Source organism: Schistocerca serialis, chromosome 3 (assembly GCF_023864345.2).
Source record: "Schistocerca serialis cubense isolate TAMUIC-IGC-003099 chromosome 3, iqSchSeri2.2, whole genome shotgun sequence".
Taxonomy (NCBI): Eukaryota; Metazoa; Arthropoda; class Insecta; order Orthoptera; family Acrididae; genus Schistocerca; species Schistocerca serialis.
Window position 1 is genome coordinate 490133380 of NC_064640.1, and position 22661 is coordinate 490156040.

Here is a 22661-nt window from a genome sequence, read left to right on the forward strand (position 1 = left end):
AATTTGTTGCATATGTTTATCTTTATTGTAATTACTTACTTGTTTAATAACACATTTCACAGCATCTCTTCTAGTGTTCGTAGTTCATAAGGTAAACATTTCAGAGCCCATGTTTCCTGGACATTTTTCCTTCTTTTGATCCACACTACCTCCTACCAAAATACTGAAAGCAAAGAGCGTGTATTAGACGAGATGTGTTTCACATTATCGAAGATGAAGTGCTCTTAGGTCTTAAGGTGTGCGTTACAATGTTTACTGCACTTTTTTTCTTATTTTGGTGTAGGGAACCTGTCCTCAAAGTCTATAAAGAGAATTTAGTTACATCCTGTGTAACCACTTTACTGATTGTCTAGAGGGCTCTCTACATATGAATCCTATAGAGCACGTCGCGGATCCTTTTGGGAGACGAAATTCAGCCCGCCAGCTGACACGGTGCGCTTCTCCAGAGATCCAAAGAGCTATTTTTTAGACACAGACAAATTGAAGGAATTCTACTACCTTGGAAGCAAAATAACGTATGGCGGACGAAGCAAACCGGATGTAGGGAGCAGACTACTACAGGCAAAGAGTTCTACCAGTATCAATCACCGGCCATTGTATAATGATGAAATTTCTGATGCTCTTATATGTGCAGCACAGCACTGTTTAGAAGTGAACCATAGGCTCTGGGAAAGCCGGAAAAGAAGACAATCGAAATTTCTGAGATTTGGTGATATAGAAGGATGACAAAAATTAAGTGGGCTAATAAGATAAGAAATAACGAGGTGCTCCACAGAATCGTCGAGGAAAGGAATATGTGAAAATCAGTGAACAGTGGAAGGGACAGGACGACAGAACGTTTTTTAAGGCATAAGGAAATAACTTCTATGGAACTACGGGGAGCCGTAGAGGAAAAGAAAACTGTAACAGAAGACAAAACTTATCATATATCCAAAAACAAATAATCAAGAAGGTTGGGTGTAAGTACTACTCTGGGATGGGAAGTGTGACACAGCACCTAAAATAGAGGCGGGCCGCACCAAACCAGTCACAAGACAATGCTGACGAACACCCTCCGCCCCCCCCCCCCTCTTTCACCCCGACCCCACAAAACGAAAAAGACAAAAAGATGATTGAATGCTAATCGTGCTCTTGAACCACCTTAGAAAAAACACTTCTTGATTGATCTGTGAATCGTACGTGGCCTCAGTTAGGGGTGCTCATAACCAGTTCTGTCGGTGGAGTTGTTGTGGAGAGATAACATTTTTTAGCGGTGTTGTATACTAAATATATTGTGAGCATTATTTAACATCTCTAGACAGAATTTTTCATTTGCATCCTATAGGTGCAGGGCAGTAATAGACCCCAAAAAAGTGGCTTGTAATTAGCTACGTAACAAGCAAAACCTCGAACACATTTCTAGTGGAATATACGAAAAAGTGTCACCGTTGGCAACCGAATTTCCATGGGTGCAGAATAAGGAGAAGAACCCTACAGGGGGTGAAAGTGAAAAAGAAGCGTTTGCAGTGGGCGTGTGAAGCTTGTATCTCAACGGTTAGATACTCACACCCTTCCCAACACTCATATTTACAACGCTATATGAACTACAGAAAAAGTAAGTGCTGTTCCAGGATATGGAGTAGGTTAAACACATAGGATAGGATACTATTCTTAATAGTTATAGTAACATCAGCTACAGAATATCTTCATTGCAAAAAACCGTTGTAAATTTATTATAAAGCGTGACGTTCCTTATTTAGTACTAATGGTGTCCCTGTAATGGAAACCAGGGCTATAGATTTTCAGAGCCTGAGCCACACCTAAAAGAATGCACAGAAGAGGAATAGTAACAGCAAATTGGCGAACAGCTGTTGGGTGTAAACCTGATGTACACTAACGTGACAGAAGTCATGGGATATCTCCCAATATCCTGTCGGAGCACCTTTTCTTCCTGCATGGTGCAGCAACTCGACGCGGCATGGACACAAGCCGCTGGCAGTCTCCTGCAGCTATGCCGAGCTGCCCCTGTAGTCGTCCATAATTGCGAAAGTTTTGCTGGGTCAGAATTTTGTGCACCAACTGACCTCTCGGTTATGTCTCGTGAAACTTCGATGGGATTAATGTCGGGCGATCTGGGTGGCCAAATCATTTTCTCCAATTGTCCAGAATGTTCTTAAAACCAATCTAGATCAATTGTGGCCCAGTGACATGGCGCACTGTAATCCATAAAAATTCCGTCGTTGTCTGGTTGTAAATGGTCTCCAAGTTGTCGAACATAGTCAGTTCCAGTCAGTGATTGGTACAGTTCGACCAGAGGACCCAGTCCATTACATGTAAACACTCCCCACACCATTATGGAATCACCACCAGCTTGAACACCGCCTTGTTAATAACTTAGGTCCATGGCTTCGTGGGGTCTGCGCCACACTCGAACCCTGCCCATCAGCTCTCACCAACTGATATCGGGACTCATCTGACCAGACCAAATGTTTTCCAGTCGTCTGCAATCCTGTCGATATGGTCAGGAGCCGTGGAGGGACGCTGCATTCGATGTCGTGCTGTCAGCAAAGGCACTCGCATCGGTCGTCTGCTGCCAGAGCCCATTTCCGCCACATTTCACCAAACTGTCTTAACGGATACGATCGTCGTACGTACCACATTTATTTCTGCGGTTATTCCAAGCAGTGTTGCTTGTCTGTTACAGCCGACAATTCAACACAAACGTCACTGCTCTTGCTCTTTGAATGAAGGGAGTCGGGCACTGCGTTGTCCGTGGTGAGATGTGACGCCTGAAATTTTGTATTCTTGGCACCCTCTTGACACTGCGGATCTCAGAATAGTGAATTCCCTAACGATTTCCAAAACGTAATGTTCCATGCAATTAGATTTAACTGCCATTCAGCACTCAGAGTTTGTTAATTTCCGTTATGCGGCTATAATCATGTGGGAAACGTTCTTGAGTACAAATCACAACTCCACCAACCTATTACTCATTTATACCTTGTATACACGATACTACCTGTGTACGTGCATATCGCTGTCCAATGACTTTTGTTACCTCACTGTATATGACGAGACCACGAACCCCAGCTGCTGCAATGAGGTGTTAACCCTACATCTCTTTTCATTTTCGCTATTCTGTCTCTTTCTTATCATTTGTTAGTTAGATTTCTACAGTTTTCCAGTCGGTTTTCATGTTTTAGATTAACTAGTAACAGGTTTCATAAACCATTGTATTGTATTGCATGTATTGTATGGTAATCGGGGGCCCAGAAACGACGGAGAGGCTCCGTCCCCGCCGCAGCGGTCCACAACCTCACGACTATTGCAGTCCACTTCACCCCTCCGCCGCCCCAAACCGAACCCAGGGTTATTGTGCGGTTCGGCCCCCAGTGGACCCCAGGGAACGTCTCACACCAGACGAGTATAACCCCTATGTTTTCGTGGTAGAGTATTGGTGGTGTACGCGTACGTGGAGAACTTGTTTGCGCAGCAATCGCCGACATAGTGTAGCTGAGGCGGAATAAGGGAAACCAGCCTGCACTCGCCGTGGCAGATGAAAAACCGCCTAAAAACCATCCACAGACTGGCCGGCTCACCGGACCTCGATACAAGCCCGCCGGTCGGATTCGTGCCGGGGACCAGGCGCTCCTTCCCGCCCGGAAGCCGTGCGTTAGACTGCGCGGCTAACCGGGCGGGCTTCACAAACCAATACTATGACTGTTATTCTTAATATCATTGTCGTACTCTATAATCAGAAAGTGTATACGAATTTGTGACTGAATACCGTAAATGCATATGACTTTAGTATTGTAACGGCAAATTGTCCGTTGTGCCCTTAACGGAATACACAGTCCGTCATAGTATCTATATGGTGGTCCATAAAGTTCTTGTAGCAAATAAATAAATATATAAAAATATATTATTGTCAATAATTTCTTTGTTCTGTAGCTCTTCTCACATTATGTTTAGAAACTATGCACACTTTTCTTTATAGTGCTTATCTTTTGAGCACTGGAGTAGTTATGGAAACACTCGGGCAGAAACAGAAATGCAGCACCTACATGATATTCCCCAACTCTCAAGACCGTATAACAGATAACTAAATTGACACTATTTATTGACTAAGTCCATTTGCGTTAATTTTCTCATTATTAATGGTAACTGTTTGCTATTAAGGAATTAAATCAGCAGCACACCAATTTACTCTAATACACTCTAAGCGAAAAAAAAGGTACATCACGAAGGAATTATGTGAATGGTGTGGAAATCAATAGGTGTGAGGTGCATGTACAGACAAACAAATTATTACAGTTCCAGGATAACTGGATGATTTATTCAAGAGAAAGAGCTTCACAAACTGAGCGCGTCAATAATGCGTTGGTCCGACTTCGGCCATCATGCAACCAGTTATTCGGATTAGCATTGATTGATAGAGTTGTTGGATGCCCTTCTGAGGAATATCGTACCAAATTTTGTCCAACTGTCGCATTAGATCGTCAGAATCCCGAGCTGATTCTAGAATGCTGCTCATAATGTTCAACGTTTAGTGTCGTTCTGAGGGATATCGTGCCAAATTCCATCCAATTGGTGCGTTAGATCGTCAAAATCACGAGCTGGTTGGAGGATGCTGCCCATAATGCTCCAAAAGTTCTCAGCTGGGGAGAGATCCGGCGACTTTGCTGGCCAAGGTAGGATTTGTTCAAATGTGTGAATTTCTAAGGGACCAAACTCCTAATATCATCGATCCCTAGTCTTGCACACCACTTAAACTAACTTATACTAAGAACAACACACACACCCATGCCCGAGGGAGGACTCGAACCTACGGCGGGAGGAGCCGCGCAGTCCCAAGGTAGGGTTTCCCCAGCACGAAGACAAGCAGTAAAAACTCTCGCCGTTTGCGAGCGGGTAGTATCTTGCTAAAATGCAAGAGCCCAGGATAGTTTGCCATAACCGACAACAATACGGGGCGAAAAATACGTATCGCTCTGCCTAAGGGTGCCAGGGACGACAACGAAAGGAGTCCTACAATGAAAAGAGGCGGCACCCCAGACCATCACTCCTGGTTGTCGGGCAGTTTGGTGGGCGACACTTGAGGTTGATAATCTACCGCGGTCCAGTGTGTCGTCAGACACGTCTTCGCTGGTCATCGGGTCTCAGTTCAAAGTGAGACTCATCGCTGAAGACAATTATACTCCAATCAGTGAGATTCCAGGCCGAAGACGTGTCTGGAGACGCCCGGGACAGCGGTGGCATATCAACCTGAGTGTCGCTCGCCATACAGCCAGTTCCACAAGAAAGTATTCGCCGTTATCTATATGAAATAAAAGATACTATTATGAAAATACATGTTGTTACTAATTCCACAATTACCTAATAGTTAATCCAATTGCCCCCATTATCGATTATAGTTTGACACCTTTTTGGCATGCTTTTCACGAGATTTTTTGCATATTTTCGAGGTAACGATCTCCATATCGTCCTGATTTTATATGACAGCTGCTTCTAAGTATATATTGGCTTTCTTTTAACCTTCATCTTAATATATGACCAAACATTTTCGATCTGATTTGCATCCGGAGACATTGCAGGCCAATCCATCGTGGGCACCACATTGTCTTGTTCCCATGATATACAGAAACGCCTGCGATGTTTCAGATCATTATCCTCTTTAAGCACCCAGTTTGCCTCGTACGAACTAAATAGCTTCTTAACGGGCCTCAGAAGGCATATTTGATAAAGCGTTTAAATTGGCTGTAAATAAATTCAAATTGCCAGTTCGCGCACGTTAACCCTCTCTGTGGTAAACCATCCACTTTCCCAACCTCTAAATACCGTCTGCCCCACTTCGCAACGAATGTATTTGACTTTCTAAGACTTTTAGCAGCAGTTCCATATGAAAGCTTTGGTGCCTTTTGATGAATTACAAGGAGCACAAACGCCTCAGATATTCTGCACTCATTTTAAACTGCAAACGACAAAACAAAACATTCAACTGTCATACTATTTATCTATACACTGTGCAAAAGCGCACTGCTTACGGATTCGAGACCACTACCAGATATGTCGCTGCAGACGTTACATTTCAAATTATGGCTTACACTTTTTTGTAGAACTGACTGTACGTCTCGACAACCAGGAATGATGGTCTGGGTTGCCGATTCTTTTCATAGCAAGATCTCTTACAGGAAACCTTACAGTGCAGCGGTATGTCGACGTTACTGAACGCCCAGTTCTGTTGGCCTACATGGCAAGACATCTTGGGCTTACATTTCAGCAAGATAATGCCCGCCGGCGCACGGCTCGAGTTTCTGCTGCTTGTCTTCGTGCTTGGCAAACTCCACATTGGCCAGCAAGATCGCTGGATCTCTCGAAAAATGAGAGCGTTTGGAGCACTATGGGCAGAGTCTTCCGACCATCTCGGGATTTTAGAATCTAACGCGCCATTTGGAATTTGGCACGATATCCCTCAGGGGGACATTCAGCAACTGTATCAGTCAATGCCAATCCGATTAACTACTTTCGTAATGCCCAGAGGTGGACCAACGCGGTATCGACTCGCCCAATTTATGTAGCTCTTTTCTTGAATAAATCATCCAGTTTTTTCTGAAATTGTAATGATTTTTTTTCTCTACAATATGTACATCACATCTTCCGATTTCCGACTCATTCGCATAATTCCTTCGTGGTGCGTCATTTTTATTTCTCTTAGTATGTATAAAGTCGTATGGTATTTGTTAAGTGGGATAACTATCGACAGCGTTCACTGCCCCGCCTGTATGTAATAATGAGTTGGTTTATCTCCGCAGGTGATCAGCTGCAACAAGAACATCTGTACGCTGCAGATCACAGACACGACAGGCTCTCACCAGTTCCCAGCGATGCAGCGGCTTTCCATATCGAAGGGGCACGCCTTCATATTGGTATACTCCGTGACGTCCCGCCAGTCGCTGGAGGAGTTGCGACCCATCTGGGAGGTGATCCGCGACATGAAGGGGGCCGAGCTCGCCACAATCCCCGTTATGCTCGTTGGCAACAAGTGTGACGAGACCGAGACTAGGGAGGTAGGTGAAAAACACTCATTACGTTTCAATTGGCTCTGAAGTTGGTGCACATTTGGTTGAATACACGGCCTGAGGCTCTAAAATCCGAGCCCATAAAGGTGCGCCAAGGAAGGAAAAAGTCTTTCTTTGTTAAGCAACCGACAGTCTGACAAATTTCATAGTCTGATATTGTGTTTTCTTTTATTATAATTTTATTCCCTCTATTGCTCCTCTTAAACTCTACAACCTTCCGTAAATTAAATAGAACATTAAATAATGAATACATCTGAATCATATGAAATGTTTTATTTCGACGTGGTGGTACAGGTGCGTAGGTTGAACGTTAATGTGATGGAGATCCTACTGATGTTCAAGTCTTCGTCGATGGTGATGCAGTGTTGTATGTGCTTCACATGATTCTTTTTACGGTTCTGTGACAATTTTTGGGGTGATGCGATCGTGTAAAAGGCATAACTGGCTCCAGACGAAAAGTTCCTCTTCGCTGTGGGCGCGGAAAATAGGAGCAATGCGTGATTAGGGAGAGGGAGTGTGCAGGTATGGAGCGGTGAACTGCACTTTTCTCGTATGTGAGAATACCGGAAGCCTCTGTATGACGGTTGCAGCACTGGATTTAAGAGTATCAATACGGTCAGATTGAAAAGAGTTCTCAGAGAAGAAGTAATTTGGCACACTGGTTAGCCAGAAGATTATGACCACAGCCCTCCACGAAAAACAATGTCGTCTGGTGGTATCGCTTTAAGGGAAGTATATAAGTGGACCAGAGACAAATGGGGCATCATTATATCGAACGGGAAAATCCACTTACATAAGCGACTCTGACAAAAGGCAGACTGTTATGGTGTGGCACGTGAGACCAAGCATCACGGAAACGACGAAGATGGTCAGCTGTTCGTGTGCTACCGTAGTGAGCATCTGTAGGAAGTGGCTGAAGGGCAGTGAAACCACGAGAAGACGACAGGTTATCGGATACGCACGTGTCCTCAGAGAACGTAGAGGTCGGATGTTTGTCCTCTCTGTTAATCAGGATAGGCGGCGAACTGTGGTATATCTGACAACAGAGTACAGTGCTAGTGCAGGCACAAGGGTTTCAGAGCACACCGTTCAGCGCACATTCTTTAACATAGGGCCCCCTAGCAAACGGCCCTTAAGAGTAATCATGATGATCCAACGACATCGCGAATTACGACTACAGTGGCAAAGGGTCATAGAGATTTGACCGTGAATCCTTGGAAACGTTAAAATGTTTATCACTAGTAACAACAATAATCACTTACTGTTAAGATATCACAGGATTGAATGTAGTTCAAGCTGCCAGAAAATATTCATTTAGCCTGGTGGCAACAAGACTTTTTAAATGTTCAGTATTACATTTGAAACTGAATTACTTGGCAATACTGAACATTTGTAGTTCTTTTTTTACAGATTTATAAAAATCAGTAATACTCATATTTTATTTTTACATAAGCGTGTATCATTTAAATTTAAAAGGAAAGCAAGGCTGAAATATTTGTGTATTAGGCTATCAGCGCTCATCTCAGAAGATATAGTTTCAGGGTACTTAAATTTTCAATAACGCTGTCAGACGTCTTAAGTTGATATTAATTCAATGATAAGCAGAAAACATGACGCTAAATAAATTCCCATATAAATCTGTAACTGATTTCTAGTTAGTTATTTCTAATTAAACTTTGAAATTCTCACTTTATGGGGTCTGAAATTATCAGAGGTTTCCACCCAGCGTATACTCAAAATGTGAGGACATGAAGACAGAAGCGATTTACAAAGCCAAATTTTTGTAGCCAAAGTTTGTTCATAAGTTCAAGTGAGAAGAGCATATCATAGAACTTCTGAACCAACCACGCAAATCTTTGTTTACTGTTCCCATCCTTTCAGATACAGTTGATATAAATATAAAAAGCTGAAATATTTCATTTACTCTTTTTCCATAATGGCAAATGGTATAATATTTTGACCTAGTTCATCAAGTCTGTTTGATGTTTCCTGAAGCCAAGAATATGTATTATCAACTATTCGCTGGCTTAATTTAAGAACGTCCTGCTGAAGCCTCTTCAAAAAACTGAGTAAAATAACTACTGTACGCAGTATACTCATTCCTTAATTAAATTTGTGATAAATAAAATGTTTCAAATTTATAGCTCTGTTCATAGAATAATGCTAAATATAAGAACAATCCACTCAAAAACATTAACAAACCACCATAACAGCCATCATGACAAGCCTCTCAGTGCCAATATCTAATTCTTAGTCAGTTTTCTACACGTTGAAAAACGAAAGATGGAGTTCACTAACACTTAAATCATTTATGACTGTAACATTTCCCAATCAGCTGAAATATTTATTTACTCTTTTTCCATACTGTCATATGGTATAATACACTCCTGGAAATTGAAATAAGAACACCGTGAATTCATTGTCCCAGGAAGGGGAAACTTTATTGACACATTCCTGGGGTCAGATACATCACATGATCACACTGACAGAACCACAGGCACATAGACACAGGCAACAGAGCATGCACAATGTCGGCACTAGTACAGTGTATATCCACCTTTCGCAGCAATGCAGGCTGCTATTCTCCCATGGAGACGATCGTAGAGATGCTGGATGTAGTCCTGTGGAACGGCTTGCCATGCCATTTCCATCTGGCGCCTCAGTTGGACCAGCGTTCGTGCTGGACGTGCAGACCGCGTGAGACGACGCTTCATCCAGTCCCAAACATGCTCAATGGGGGACAGATCCGGAGATCTTGCTGGCCAGGGTAGTTGACTTACACCTTCTTGAGCACGTTGGGTGGCACGGGATACATGCGGACGTGCATTGTCCTGTTGGAACAGCAAGTTCCCTTGCCGGTCTAGGAATGGTAGAACGATGGGTTCGATGACGGTTTGGATGTACCGTGCACTATTCAGTGTCCCCTCGACGATCACCAGTGGTGTAAGGCCAGTGTAGGAGATCGCTCCCCACACCATGATGCCGGGTGTTGGCCCTGTGTGCCTCGGTCGTATGCAGTCCTGATTGTGGCGCTCACCTGCACGGCGCCAAACACGCATACGACCATCATTGGCACCAAGGCAGAAGCGACTCTCATCGCTGAAGACGACACGTCTCCATTCGTCCCTCCATTCACGCCTGTCGCGACACCATTGGAGGCGGGCTGCACGATGTTGGGGCGTGAGCGGAAGACGGCCTAACGATGTGCGGGACCGTAGCCCAGCTTCATGGAGACGGTTGCGAATGGTCCTCGCCGATACCCCAGGAGCAACCGTGTCCCTAATTTGCTGGGAAGTGGCGGTGCGGACCCCTACGGCACTGCGTAGGATCCTACGGTCTTGGCGTGCATCCGTGCGTCGCTGCGGTCCGGTCCCAGGTCGACGGGCACGTGCACCTTCCGCCGACCACTGGCGACAACATCGATGTACTGTGGAGACCTCACGCCCCACGTGTTGAGCAATTCGGAGGTACGTCCACCCGGCCTCCCGCATGCCCACTATACGCCCTCGCTCAAAGTCCGTCAACTGCACATACAGTTCACGTCCACGCTGTCGCGGCATGCTACCAGTGTTAAAGACTGCGATGGAGCTCCGTATGCCACGGCAAACTGGCTGACACTGACGGCGGCGGTGCACAAATGCTGTGCAGCTAGCGCCATTCGACGGCCAACACCGCGGTTCCTGGTGTGTCCGCTGTGCCGTGCGTGTGATCATTGCTTGTACAGCCCTCTCGCAGTGTCCGGAGCAAGTATGGTGGGTCTGACACACCGGTGTCAATGTGTTCTTTTTTCCATTTCCAGGAGTGTATTTTGACCTGGTTAATCAAGTTTGGCTGATGTTTCCTGAAGCCAAATGTGTGTATTATCAACTATTCGCAGGGTGACTTTAAGAATGTCCTGCCGATGTCTGTATGAAACCTGACAGCAACGTGACACCGAAACTTCTTGAAGTTCACATGTAACGTAGCAAGAACAGTCACACCAGGTATTATTTATACGTCAGAATAACGTTGACGTAAGTTGAGAACCAAAGACAGGATACATATACTTGAGATACTAAAGATATAATCACCGCTGACCATAGTCTGTTTTTATGAAATATAAAACATCTATTGTGTGAACTGTCAAAAAAATTACAGAAAATATCGACCACATTATACCAGAATATTATGCCACACTGTATTAAACAGCACAATATCGACGTGAAATCGATATTTTAGGATTTCACGTGAAATATAACGAGACCAGTCTCCAGATACAGTCACACCAGATATTATATATACAGCAGGACAACGTAGACTAAGTCCCCCACTTACTTATATAATTTAGAATTATAAAAATGAATTAAAACATAATTGTATGTTCAATTCGTGATAATGAAAATTATGGCTGCAATTTCAGTTATACCGCAATAAGTCAAGAAATTCTTGAGTAATAAAAATTAAGTCTAAAATTGTTGTTGAACTATAGCCCATTGTAATTCTCAAACTTTGTATACGCAGGTACGTGAAAATGGATATGTTCCGAAACAGCTGTCGTAATAATCAATGAATCTTTTAAGCAGTTATATTGGAACCTTACTTACAATGTCCTTTCAAGACATATATTTCACTGCAGGCCCAATCGTCAAGAAAATAAAATACCTTACTTTGTTCCATAAAGACGTCGTTAATCAGGAAGACTTATTCCCAGTAACTTACCAGCAGCCATAAAACGTTAAACTACTACTGAAGTTCCCTTTATGAAGAACCAATAGAATTTATTAGTGACCAATACCATCTATGTTTTGGTTGGCAGGAGAGCCAACACCGGGTTACTAGAGGAGGCCGAAAGGCACGCGTTTTAGCTTTGTTTTGGTTTTAGGGCGCAAAACTGCTATGGTCATTAGCGCCCGGTCCGTGACTTAGGAAACAGTAAAAAGTCGAAAATGGAAACCAGCAGCAATGGGAACGAAACTCAAAAAATTGGAGAAACTAAAAGCAGAAGGAAGGCTTAAAAATCCACTACAGAAAGGGGTTGGTTGTCCCCAAAAAAAGCTTCAAATGACTGACGTCATTTCACTGGCACTAATAAACTCGAGAACGCGATCGGCCGAGCGCGTGTCATCTGCTAAAACTGACGATATATCAGGCGACAGCTGTAGACGGGCGCGTAATGGAGTAAAATAGGGGCACTCAATTAAAAGGTGTCTTACCGTCCACAGCTGAGAGCAGTGGGGACAGAGTGGGGGAGGATCGCCGCTTAAAAGATGTCGATGGCTAAAAGGACAGTGTCCTATCCGGAGTCGAGTTAAAATTACCTCCTCCCGACGACGCGTTCGGGAGGAAGAGTTCCAAGCACAAGGAAGAGCTTTCACGTCCCGCAATTTATTATGGGGAAGTGTCGACCAATGTGCGTGCCATAAAAGAATAACACGACATAAAACGCTCCCGATATCGGTGAAGGGAATCGATTGAATAGCTGGCCGAGGAAGAGAGACTGCAGCCTTGGCCGCTATATCGGCCGCCTCATTTCCACATATACCAACGTGTCCCGGGAGCCAGAGGAACGCCACCGAGACGCCCTCTAGGTGGAGCAAGCGCAGACAGTCCTGAATCCGGTGGACCAGAGGGTGGACAGGGTAAAGAGCTTGGAGACTGAGGAGAGAGCTGAGTGAATCTGAGCAGATAACATACTGTATCCGCTGATGGCGGCGGATGTAGTGGACAGCCTGGAGAACAGCGTAAAGCTCCGCAGTATAAACCGAACACTGGTCGGGAAGCCGAAATCGATTTGGGGTGTCGCCAACAACAAAGGCACTCCCTACACCTAACGATGCTTTCGAGCCATCAGTGTAAATAAATGTGGCTTCCTTCATTTGTGCACATAGAGCAGAAAATGCCCGACGATAAACAAGTGAAGGGGTACCATCCTTGGGAAACTGACAAAGGTCACGGAGCAGGCAGATCCGGGGACGGAGCCATGGCGGTGCTGTACCCCAAGTTGTCAAGAAGGTTTTAGGAAAGCGGAAGGAAAGAGAATGGAGCAGTTGATGGAAGCGAACTCCCGGTGGTAGTAGGGAGGAGGGGCGGCCTGCATACCCTACATCAAAGGAGGCGTCGAAAAAAATGTCATGGGCTGGATTAGCAGGCATGGAAGACAGATGGCTAGCATAACGACTCAGAAGGACTGCTCGCCGATTGGACAGCGGAGGTTCAGCAGTCTCAGCATAAAGGCTTTCCACAGGGCTGGTGTAAAAAGCTCCAGACACTAAACGTAATCCACGGTGGTGGATAGAGTCGAGACGACGAAGAATAGACGGCCGAGCAGAGGAGTAAACTATGCTTCCATAGTCAAATTTCGAGCGCACTAAGGCGCGATAGAGGCGGAGAAGGACCACTCGGTCCGCGCCCCAGGAGGTACCATTCAGGACACGGAGGGTGTTGAGGGATCGCAGACAGCGAGCCGAAAGATAGGAAACGTGGGAGGACCAGCACAGTTTTCTGTCCAACATAAGACCCAAGAATTTAGCGACGTCCGAAAACGGAAGGTTGACAGGTCCTAGATGTAAGGAGGGTGGAAGAAACGCCTTACGTCACCAAAAATTAACACAAACGGTCTTACTGGGAGAAAAACGGAAGCCGGTTTCGATGCTCCAAGAGTGGAGGCGATCGAAACATCCTTGAAGACGTCGTTCAAGAAGGCTGGTCCGTTGAGAGCTGTAGTAGATCGCAAAATCGTCCACAAAGAGGGAGCCCGAGACATCAGGAAGGAGACAATCCATAATTGGATTTATGGCAATGGCAAACAGTACAACACTCAGCACGGAGCCCTGGGGTACCCCGTTTTTTTGGGAGAAAGTACGGGAGAGATTAGTGTTCACCCGCACTCTAAATGTGCGCTCTGCCATAAATTCGCGAAGAAAAAGGGGCAGCCGACCGCGAAAGCCCCAAGAGAACAGTGTGCGGAGGATTCCTGTCCTCCAACAGGTATTGTATGCTCTCTCCAGATAAAAAAATTTGCTACTGTTTGGCGTTTCCGGAGAAAATTGTTCATGATATAAGTGGAGAGAGCAACAAGATGGTCAACAGCAGAACGATGCTTTCGGAATCCGCATTGGGCAGGTGTTAAAAGACTGCGAGACTCCAGCCACCAAGCTAAACGGCAATTCACCATACGCTCCAAAACCTTACATACACTACTCGTGAGAGAAATGGGGCGATAGCTAGAGGGGAGATGTTTGTCCTTTCCAGGTTTCGGAACAGGAACGACGACAGCTTCCCGCCATCGTCTCGGAAAAGTACTGTCGGTCCAAATTCGATTATAAAGGCGAAGGAGGTAACGCAGACTATGGGTTGGTAAATGCAGCAACATTTGGACGTGGATTCCATCCGGTCCTGGGGCGGAGGAGCGAGAAGAAGAGAGTGCATGTTGGAGTTCCTGCATGGAGAAAACAGTATTGTAGCTTTCGCGATTGTGAGAGGAGAAAGCAAGAGGTCGCACTTCTACTGCACGTTTCTTCGGGAGAAACGCTGGCGGGTAATTTGAAGAGCTCGAAATCTCAGCAAAGTGTTGACCCAATGAGTTAGAAATTGCGACGGAGTCCACTAATGTAACATGCGCGACAGTGAGCCCAGAGACCGGGGAGAAACTAGGAGCGCCTGATAACCGCTGAAGCCGACTCCAAACTTCCGAGGAGGGAGTGAAGGTGTTAAATGAGCTGATAAAGAATTTCCATCTTGCCTTCTTGCTATCGCGGATGACGCGACGGCATCGCGCACGGAACTGCTTATAACGGATACAGTTGGCCAAAGTAGGATGGTGGCGGAAAACGCGAAGAGCACGTCGCCGCTCACGTATTGCGTCACGGCACGTCTCGTTCCACCAAGGAACTGGGGGGCGCGGGGGCAATTCGGAGGTGCGTGGTATTGAACGTTCCGCAGCTGTAAGAATAACGTCGGTAATATGTGTGACCTCATCGTCGACGCTGGGAAAGTGACGGTCATCAAATGTCGCTAGAGACGAAAAAAGTGTCCAATCGGCTTGGGCAAACTTCCAGCGTCGCAGGCGCATACATGGCAGTTGAGGCTGCAGTCTGAGGACACATGGAAAGTGGTCACTCGAGTGTGTATCGTGAGGGGCGAACCATTCGAAGCGCCGAGCTAGCGCAACAGTACCGACCGAAAGGTCCAAGTGAGAGAAATTTGTCGTGGAGGCAGACAAAAATGTAGGGACCCCAGTGTTGAGGCAAACTAGATCCGCTTGGTGGAAGACGTCTAGCAATAGTGAGCCACGTGGACAAGGATGTGGAGATCCCCAAAGCGGGTGGTGGGCATTGAAGTCCCCAACCAGCAAATAGGGGGGGGGGGGGGTGGAAGCTGACCAAGAAGATATGAAGGAGATCAGCTCGTGCCATTGGTGTGGACGATGGAATGTATACAGTACAAAGAGAAAAGGTATATCCAGAAAGGGAAAGACCGACAGCGACAGCTTGGAAGGAAGTGTTTAAGTGGATTGGGTGAAAATGGAGAGTATCATGGAGAAGAATCATGAGTCCTCCATGGGCTGGAATGCCTTCAACAGAAGGGAGATCAAATCGGATGGACTGAAAATGGGGGAGAACAAAGCGGTCATGGGGACGCAGCTTTGGTTCCTGAAGACAGAAGATGACCGGTGAGTAGGATCGTAAGAGGATCGACAATTCATCCCGATTGGCTCGAATGCCGCGGATATTCCAGTGGATAATGGACATAGGGTGAACAGAAAATGGAGGAATGTGACCAAGGTTGCTGTCAACTCATCGACTGCTCAGAGCTTGCGACCGACAGCATGGAATGGCATTCAGCCGAAGGCAGAAGATCCTGATCCATAGGTTGTTCAGGAGCAGCTCCTGCCACCAGCGATCGGCCGGTTGATCGGGAGCCAGCAGTGCGCCTCGGCAACACAGAAGACGGCCGAGGGCGATTTCCGCCAGGTGGTGCTGTAGATGGGACACGCCTTGGCGGAGAAGGAGATGAACTGGGTTTCTTAGTAGCCTTCTTGGAAATATGATGTTTAGGTGGAGGAGGAACCGATGGTTGCGACGTTGGGGTACATAAAAAATCTTCACGAGTGCGCTCTTTTTTGGAAGTCCGGGTGTCTGACTTTTGGGCTCGAGATTTAGCAGAACCCGATGAAGGGTGAGCCATAGAGTGGGCAGGCGAAAGTGGTGAGGTTGAACGGGCGATCTTTGCACTGGCCGATCTGATGACCGTGGCACTAAAGGTGAGGTCGCAAGTCTGCGTGGCCGCCTCCTTTGTTGGCCGAGGAGAAGCAAGGACAGTGCTGTATTTTCCTGTCTGAGGTACGGTGGGCCAGCGACTGGTGAATAATTTTCGAGCAGCAAAGCTCGACACCTTTTCCTTCACTCTGATTTCCTGGATGAGCTTTTCGTCTTTAAAGACGGGGCAATCTCGAGAGGAAGCAGCGTGGTCACCCATACAGTTGATGCAGCGAGGGGATGGAGGTGGACAAGCACCCTCATGGGCATCCTTGCCACACGTAACACATTTGGCCGGATTGGAACAGGACTGGCTGGTGTGATTGAACCGCTGACACCGATAGCAATGCGTAGGGTTTGGGACGTAAGGGCGAATGGAAATTATCTCATAGCCTGCTTTGATTTTCGATAGGAGTTGAACTTTGTCAAATGTCAAGAAGACAGTGCGGGTTGGAATGATGTTTGTGTCAACCCTTTTCATAACTCTATGAACAGCCGTTACGCCCTGGTCAGATAGGTAGTGCTGAATTTCTTCATCAGACAATCCATCGAGGGAGCGTGTATAAACGACTCCACGTGAGGAATTTAAAGTGCGGTGCGCTTCAACCCGGACAGGGAAGGTGTGGAGCAGTGAAGTACGCAGCAATTTTTGTGCCTGGAGGGCACTTACTGTTTCTAACAACAAGGTGCCATTCCGTAATCTGGAACAAGACTTTACAGGACCTGCAATTGCGTCGACACCTTTCTGAATAATGAAAGGGTTGACCGTGGAGAAGTCGTGACCTTCGTCAGACCGAGAAACAACAAGGAACTGTGGCAACGATGGAAGAACTGTCTGTGGCTGAGACTCAGTGAACTTACACTTGTGAGCAGACATAGTGGAAGGTGAGGAAACCATTGCGGAAGAATCCCCCATGATTACCGGCGTCTCCGATGGCGCGCTCCTCCCTTGTGGGGGCCCTCTCTGAGGGCACTCCCGCCTTAGGTGATTGTTCACACCTCAGGTCACACCTCCCGACAAACGGATAGAGGGACCAATCGGCACTTTCGGAAGGTATCAGCTCGGGTAATCACCCCTCCCTGGGCCTGGCTGTTACCAGGGGGTACGTACGTGTCCTACCTGTCTACCCGGGGCGGGGAATTATGCGTTACCCCGTCACCAGCTACGCACAAAAATGCGTGGGTCGGCCTTCAGACACGCACAGGAAGGAAGAAAGAGAAAGGGAAAAACAAAGAAAGGGAAAGGACAGAAGAGAGGTCTCAAACGCCGCAGTGGAGAAAAGGGTAAAGAGAAGAGGTAAGGAAAAGAGTAGGACAAAGGAAGGATGCAGACAGACAAGCAGAGAAGACGAAGAATGCGTTACATTTACGAGCGTCCGTCTCCAGACGTAGGCACAAACCATGCTCCCAGAGGGGGACAAAGGGAAGGAAAGAGCCAGAGGTGAGGGGATGGGGGACGAAGATGGGGGATAGGGAAGGATGCGGAAAAGGAAGGTATGCAGCCCGGAAAGGAAGGAGGGCCACATTAGCTCGGGGTCCCGTGCTCGCTACGCACGTATCCACAAAAGAGTTGTGGACCCCCTGGGGGGACCTGCCGTGTGGCGGCGCTCGGTCTGCAATCACTGATAGTGGCGACACGCGGGTCCGACGTATACTAACGGACCGCGGCCGATTTAAAGGCTACCACCTAGCAAGTCCACTGATAACATTCTTATAAGATCAACTTGATGCATATGTTGTTAACAACTTCTCGTAACCTCAGTAGCATATGTCTTCTGTAACTCATAACAGTTCAGACACACAGACATATCTCAGAGGAATCATAAAATCAGTGCAAATTGATAGTAATTCAATTAACTACTTGGAAATTTAGTTTTCAAGTTACACTTTGTAATGATCACATTGCATAATCACAGGTTTCGTACCACTGAGACTTCATACAAAATTCTCTCGTGAAACGTACTTGAGTGAGGTTTAGTTAATAATATCCTGCTACACTGAGTAACTTCGTAGTTCCACTGTAGTTAGTTAAAAGCATCACATAATTTGATGTGTAAATTTTCAATTTCTTTTTCAGACGGTATCATCACATTTTATGTTGTCGTGTGTAAGTCGCTAACCATAAAACAGGAAGAAATTTTCTATCCCATCACCATGGCCAGTTTAAGGCTCAAGGGGCGCCAAACTGAAAGGCCTGCAGAAGCGCCCCTAATGCATAATTTGGGCACAGGGTGTATTATAATTACTAATGAAAACGATTCATTTACATGCTCACTAGATTTAGATTAACTTGCAAAGGACTTATCTAGAGCTAAGGAATGTGCGACTAATGTCGAGGGACTGTGAGAAAGAGGGGAGGTGGAGGGGGGGGGGGGGAAGTGGATAGCAACTGACACGTTAATTGTGTGGAAATACGTTCACGAATTGGCTCTCTACATCATCTTCAAGGTCACTGGTGATGGAGCAGTAACTTAGTTGAGAAAAGATGGGGAAGCAATCAGTTGCAGCTCTGTTGAAGAAATCATCCAGGGCAGAACTTAATATAGGGTAGTCATGGAAAATTTGAATTAGTATGGTCATCCATTTTCAGCGATAAAAATACAGATCTGGGTGCAAGATCTTCCCTATACAGTTGTCTACCTCTTTCTGTTCTAGCTCAATCGCTGACATTTTTTACGCCATCAATGACAGAGCTACACGTGAAAATAGTCACTTTACGTAAGGCACCAGTCTAGCTGAAACCACTGCACAGCACTCCACATTAGTATGATTAAAAATAAACTATGCAACTGGGTTAATGAGCACTGTTAGACTGTGGCCAAAGGTAAACTGGACCACTTTATACGAGGGCTGTTCGAAAAGTAACGTCCGACCGCTCGCGAAATGAAAACCACAGTGGACATTAAATATTTTTTATTCGCTACAGTTAGCCACACCTTCGTGCTACCTCTACAAATAGTCGCCGCTCCGACTAAAAACATTTGTCGTGGCGTTGTACAAACTTTCCAGTACCCTCAGCACAGAAATCAGCCACACCCACATACTCATCGGGAGTATTTAAGCATTTCTACGTGACCACTGTCCGCTCTGAATGGAAAAGAGCGACGTGAAGCGATCGACAGACACACTAAAGACACTGCCCAACACATCTGTGCAAAGTTACATCGGATTTTCACAGTGGTTTCCATTTCGCGCCTAATCGAATCTTACTTTCCAAATGCGCATCGTATATAAGAAGCTGGGCAATATACGGTGTGTGGGGCTCTGGTGGCTGTTCGACAATCAATGTCATCTGGTGTATAGAAGCGGTGCACAAACATCGCCCCTTCTGTGGAAAGTGTTAAGCGTAGCTCAGATACAGTTCGTGTGTTTACCTGTGCACCTAAAATCCATCAGGCTGTGCTCTGTTATTGCAGCAATAAGATGACGTCCTCATGTAGCCGTTCAGATTCCCACAACGTATACGACAGTGGAAAAAGTTGATATAGTTCTCGTTTATGACGAATGCTGCAAAACTGCTAAGAGCAGCGGTGCGAGTGTATGCTGAAAAGACCCTGTCTTGCATTGGGCTGCGAGTTGCCTCGCAGTGTAGACGCGCACATAGCTCTGCTGTGACAAGGCGGCACCTCTGTACGCTTAGAAGCAAAATGGTCGTTGTTACCCCGTCCGTGATAGCGACAGGACAGATGGCCTGCACTAGTCAGGCTGTTAGATATGTCAGGTTTAGGGGACACTGAGGATCCAGGGCCCCACCCACGGGTGGCAAGCCCGCGTTCCTCTAGACAGCAACGGCTACCAAGCAAGAATAGAATCAGCAACCAGTCCACCCTAGAACAGCAAGGAAGAAGACACCTACCGCCCAGAGATGGCACTACAAGACGACAATTGCACAGCGAGATGAGTCGCACTGCGGTTTATTTTGAACCATCAAGTAGCACAGAGAACACTCTACCATCCATCCCACGTAAAGTGGTCACTTTTATGGCAGAAAATACAGAAGAATTTTCAAGGGAGGTATCAAGAGAAAACGTGGACAACATGGACTTCCGGCCAGAGATTGCGACCTTCTAGTGCAGACAAATGAAAATTCTACCACTCACCCAAACGGTTTTATTCCATGCAGTGATGGAAATAAAAGAAAGGTTCACGAGTGGAATTAAAATTCAAGGTGAAAGGATATCAATGATAAGATTCGCTGATGACATTGGTATCCTGAGTGAAAGTGAAGCAGAATTATACGATCTGACGAATGGAATGAACAGTCTAATGAGTGCAGAATACGGAATTAGATCAAATCGAAGAAAGACGAAAGTAATGAGAAGTAGCGGAATTCAGAACAGCGAGAAACTTAACATCAGGATTGATGGTCGCGAAGTAGATGAAGTTAAGGAATTCTACTACCTGGGCAGCAAAATAAACTATGCCGGACGGAGCACGAAGGACATCAAAAGCAGACTAGCACTGGCAAGAAAGGCATTCCTGGCCAAGAGTAGTCTACTAGTGTCTAACATAGGCGTTATTTTGAGGAAGAAATTTCTGAGAATGTACGTTTGCAGCACAACATTGTATGATAGTGGAAAATGGACTGTGGGAAAACCGGAATAGAAGAGAATCGAAGCGTCATAGATGTGGTGCTACAGACGAATGTTGAAAATCGGGTGGATTGATAAGGTAAGGAATGAGGAGTTTCTGCACAGAATCGGAAAGGAAAATAATATGTGTAAAACACTGACAAGGAGAAGGGACACTATGAGAGGACATCTGTTAAGACAGCAGGGAATGACTTACATGGTACTCTAGGGAGCTGTAGAGGACAAGAACTGTAGAGGAAGACAGAGATTGGGATACATCCAGCAAATAATTGAGGACATAGGTTACAAGTGCTACTCTGAGATGAAGTGGTTGGCACAGGACAGAAAATCGTGGCGGGTCGCATCAAACCACTCAGAAGACTGATGACTCAAAAGAAAATTATAAACTTCACCACAAACGCAGTCTAGACACGGATGAAAGCCCTGTTAAACGTAGCGCAGACACAGTGTAAACGCACAGCCGTTTCACACCGGCAATGCCGCAGGAAGAGGCAACTGACTTCTACCAATCACAGCCGCCGACGGTCCAGCAAGGAGAAGCGGCCCCACCAAGCACAGCCAAGCATAAAAAAGGACCGTGTGTTACCATATATTACACAGAGAAATATGCAGACCTGAATAAGGCTCTGAAGCAGCAGGCTACCGGCACACTGACGGCACTCTTCCAGGATGCAGATCTGAATAAGGCTCTGAAGCAGCAGGCTACCGGCACCCTGACGGCACTCTTCCAGGATGACAGAATGAAATATAACTTTGAATCATTTGAAGACCAACACAAAGCCACCAAGTTTTCTAAAAGTTACCAGCTTCCTTATTTTTCACACCATCCACCGTAACAGGAATAGCTCGAAGTAGTTATCAAGCGCCTTCCGGCTTCCATCGTGGAGGAAGAACCGACACAACAACTGCGTGAAAAACGTTTCCCGAAGGCGAGGGTACACCGACATAAGAAACACGTGGACCCTTCACAATAATACCTGAAGCGCCTTCCAATCTACGGTATAAACCTGCCACCAGCCAAAGACAATCCCAAGTTATGTGACATCAAATCCCTACGTGATACCAGAGTGCGAACTGAACTTTACGAACCGAAAGACGGACCAGACCAGTACCAAAAATGCCAACGCTTTGAGCACAGGGCCAGTCATTGCCATACACCGGTACGTAGCGTAAAATATGCGGCTCATCATCTTTTTACGGACTGCCCACAACAAAAGGCGACAAAACCAAAATGTGCAAACTGTGAGAAGCAACATGTCGCCTCCTGCAGCGGCTGTATAGTTTACCAAACGCTTTTGAAGAAACATGAAATCAAGTCCGCAACTCAGCGACCACCAGCGAAGACACTGCGGCCAACGAGAGACGATCCAGTACCGTCAACAACGACGACAACGACAAGGGAGCAATTTCATGCGTGGATGCCTGTTGCAGTTCCTGGGAGGATGCGTCCACAGCCAAAAACGTTACAACGACCTCCGCGGTGTCGCTTACCAACGTCATATGCAGAGGTGGCGTCACCTCAGGATGGCCACAGGACTACAATCCCCGTCGCCAATGTGATCGGAACCCTGACGCCAGCTTCTACATGTCGAAGATGAATTGAATATAACAGTTATGGGACCCAGGGATACGACAAGAATACCTGAATTTGATCGCCAAGGAGCGGACGTACTGTACATTGCTGTGGTCAAGAATATCCATCCTATCTTGCAACTCCTTGCTATCAACCATCTGTCCTCAGACCTCACGCTAGCGCTTGGAATCATTCACGAAGG

At 46.2% G+C, this 22661-nt stretch overlaps 1 protein-coding gene across 3 annotated transcripts in view; it reads left to right on the forward strand.

The window, feature by feature from the left end:
- The window catches only part of LOC126470374 (GTP-binding protein Di-Ras2), an 879000-nt gene that overhangs the window by 806652 nt on the left and 49687 nt on the right, over positions 1-22661 (forward strand). For all 3 annotated transcript variants that reach the window (XM_050098197.1, XM_050098198.1, XM_050098196.1), the window contains one exon: positions 6792-7046. In XM_050098197.1, the coding sequence (XP_049954154.1) occupies positions 6792-7046 (255 nt within the window). The remainder of the gene's footprint in view (positions 1-6791; positions 7047-22661) is intronic.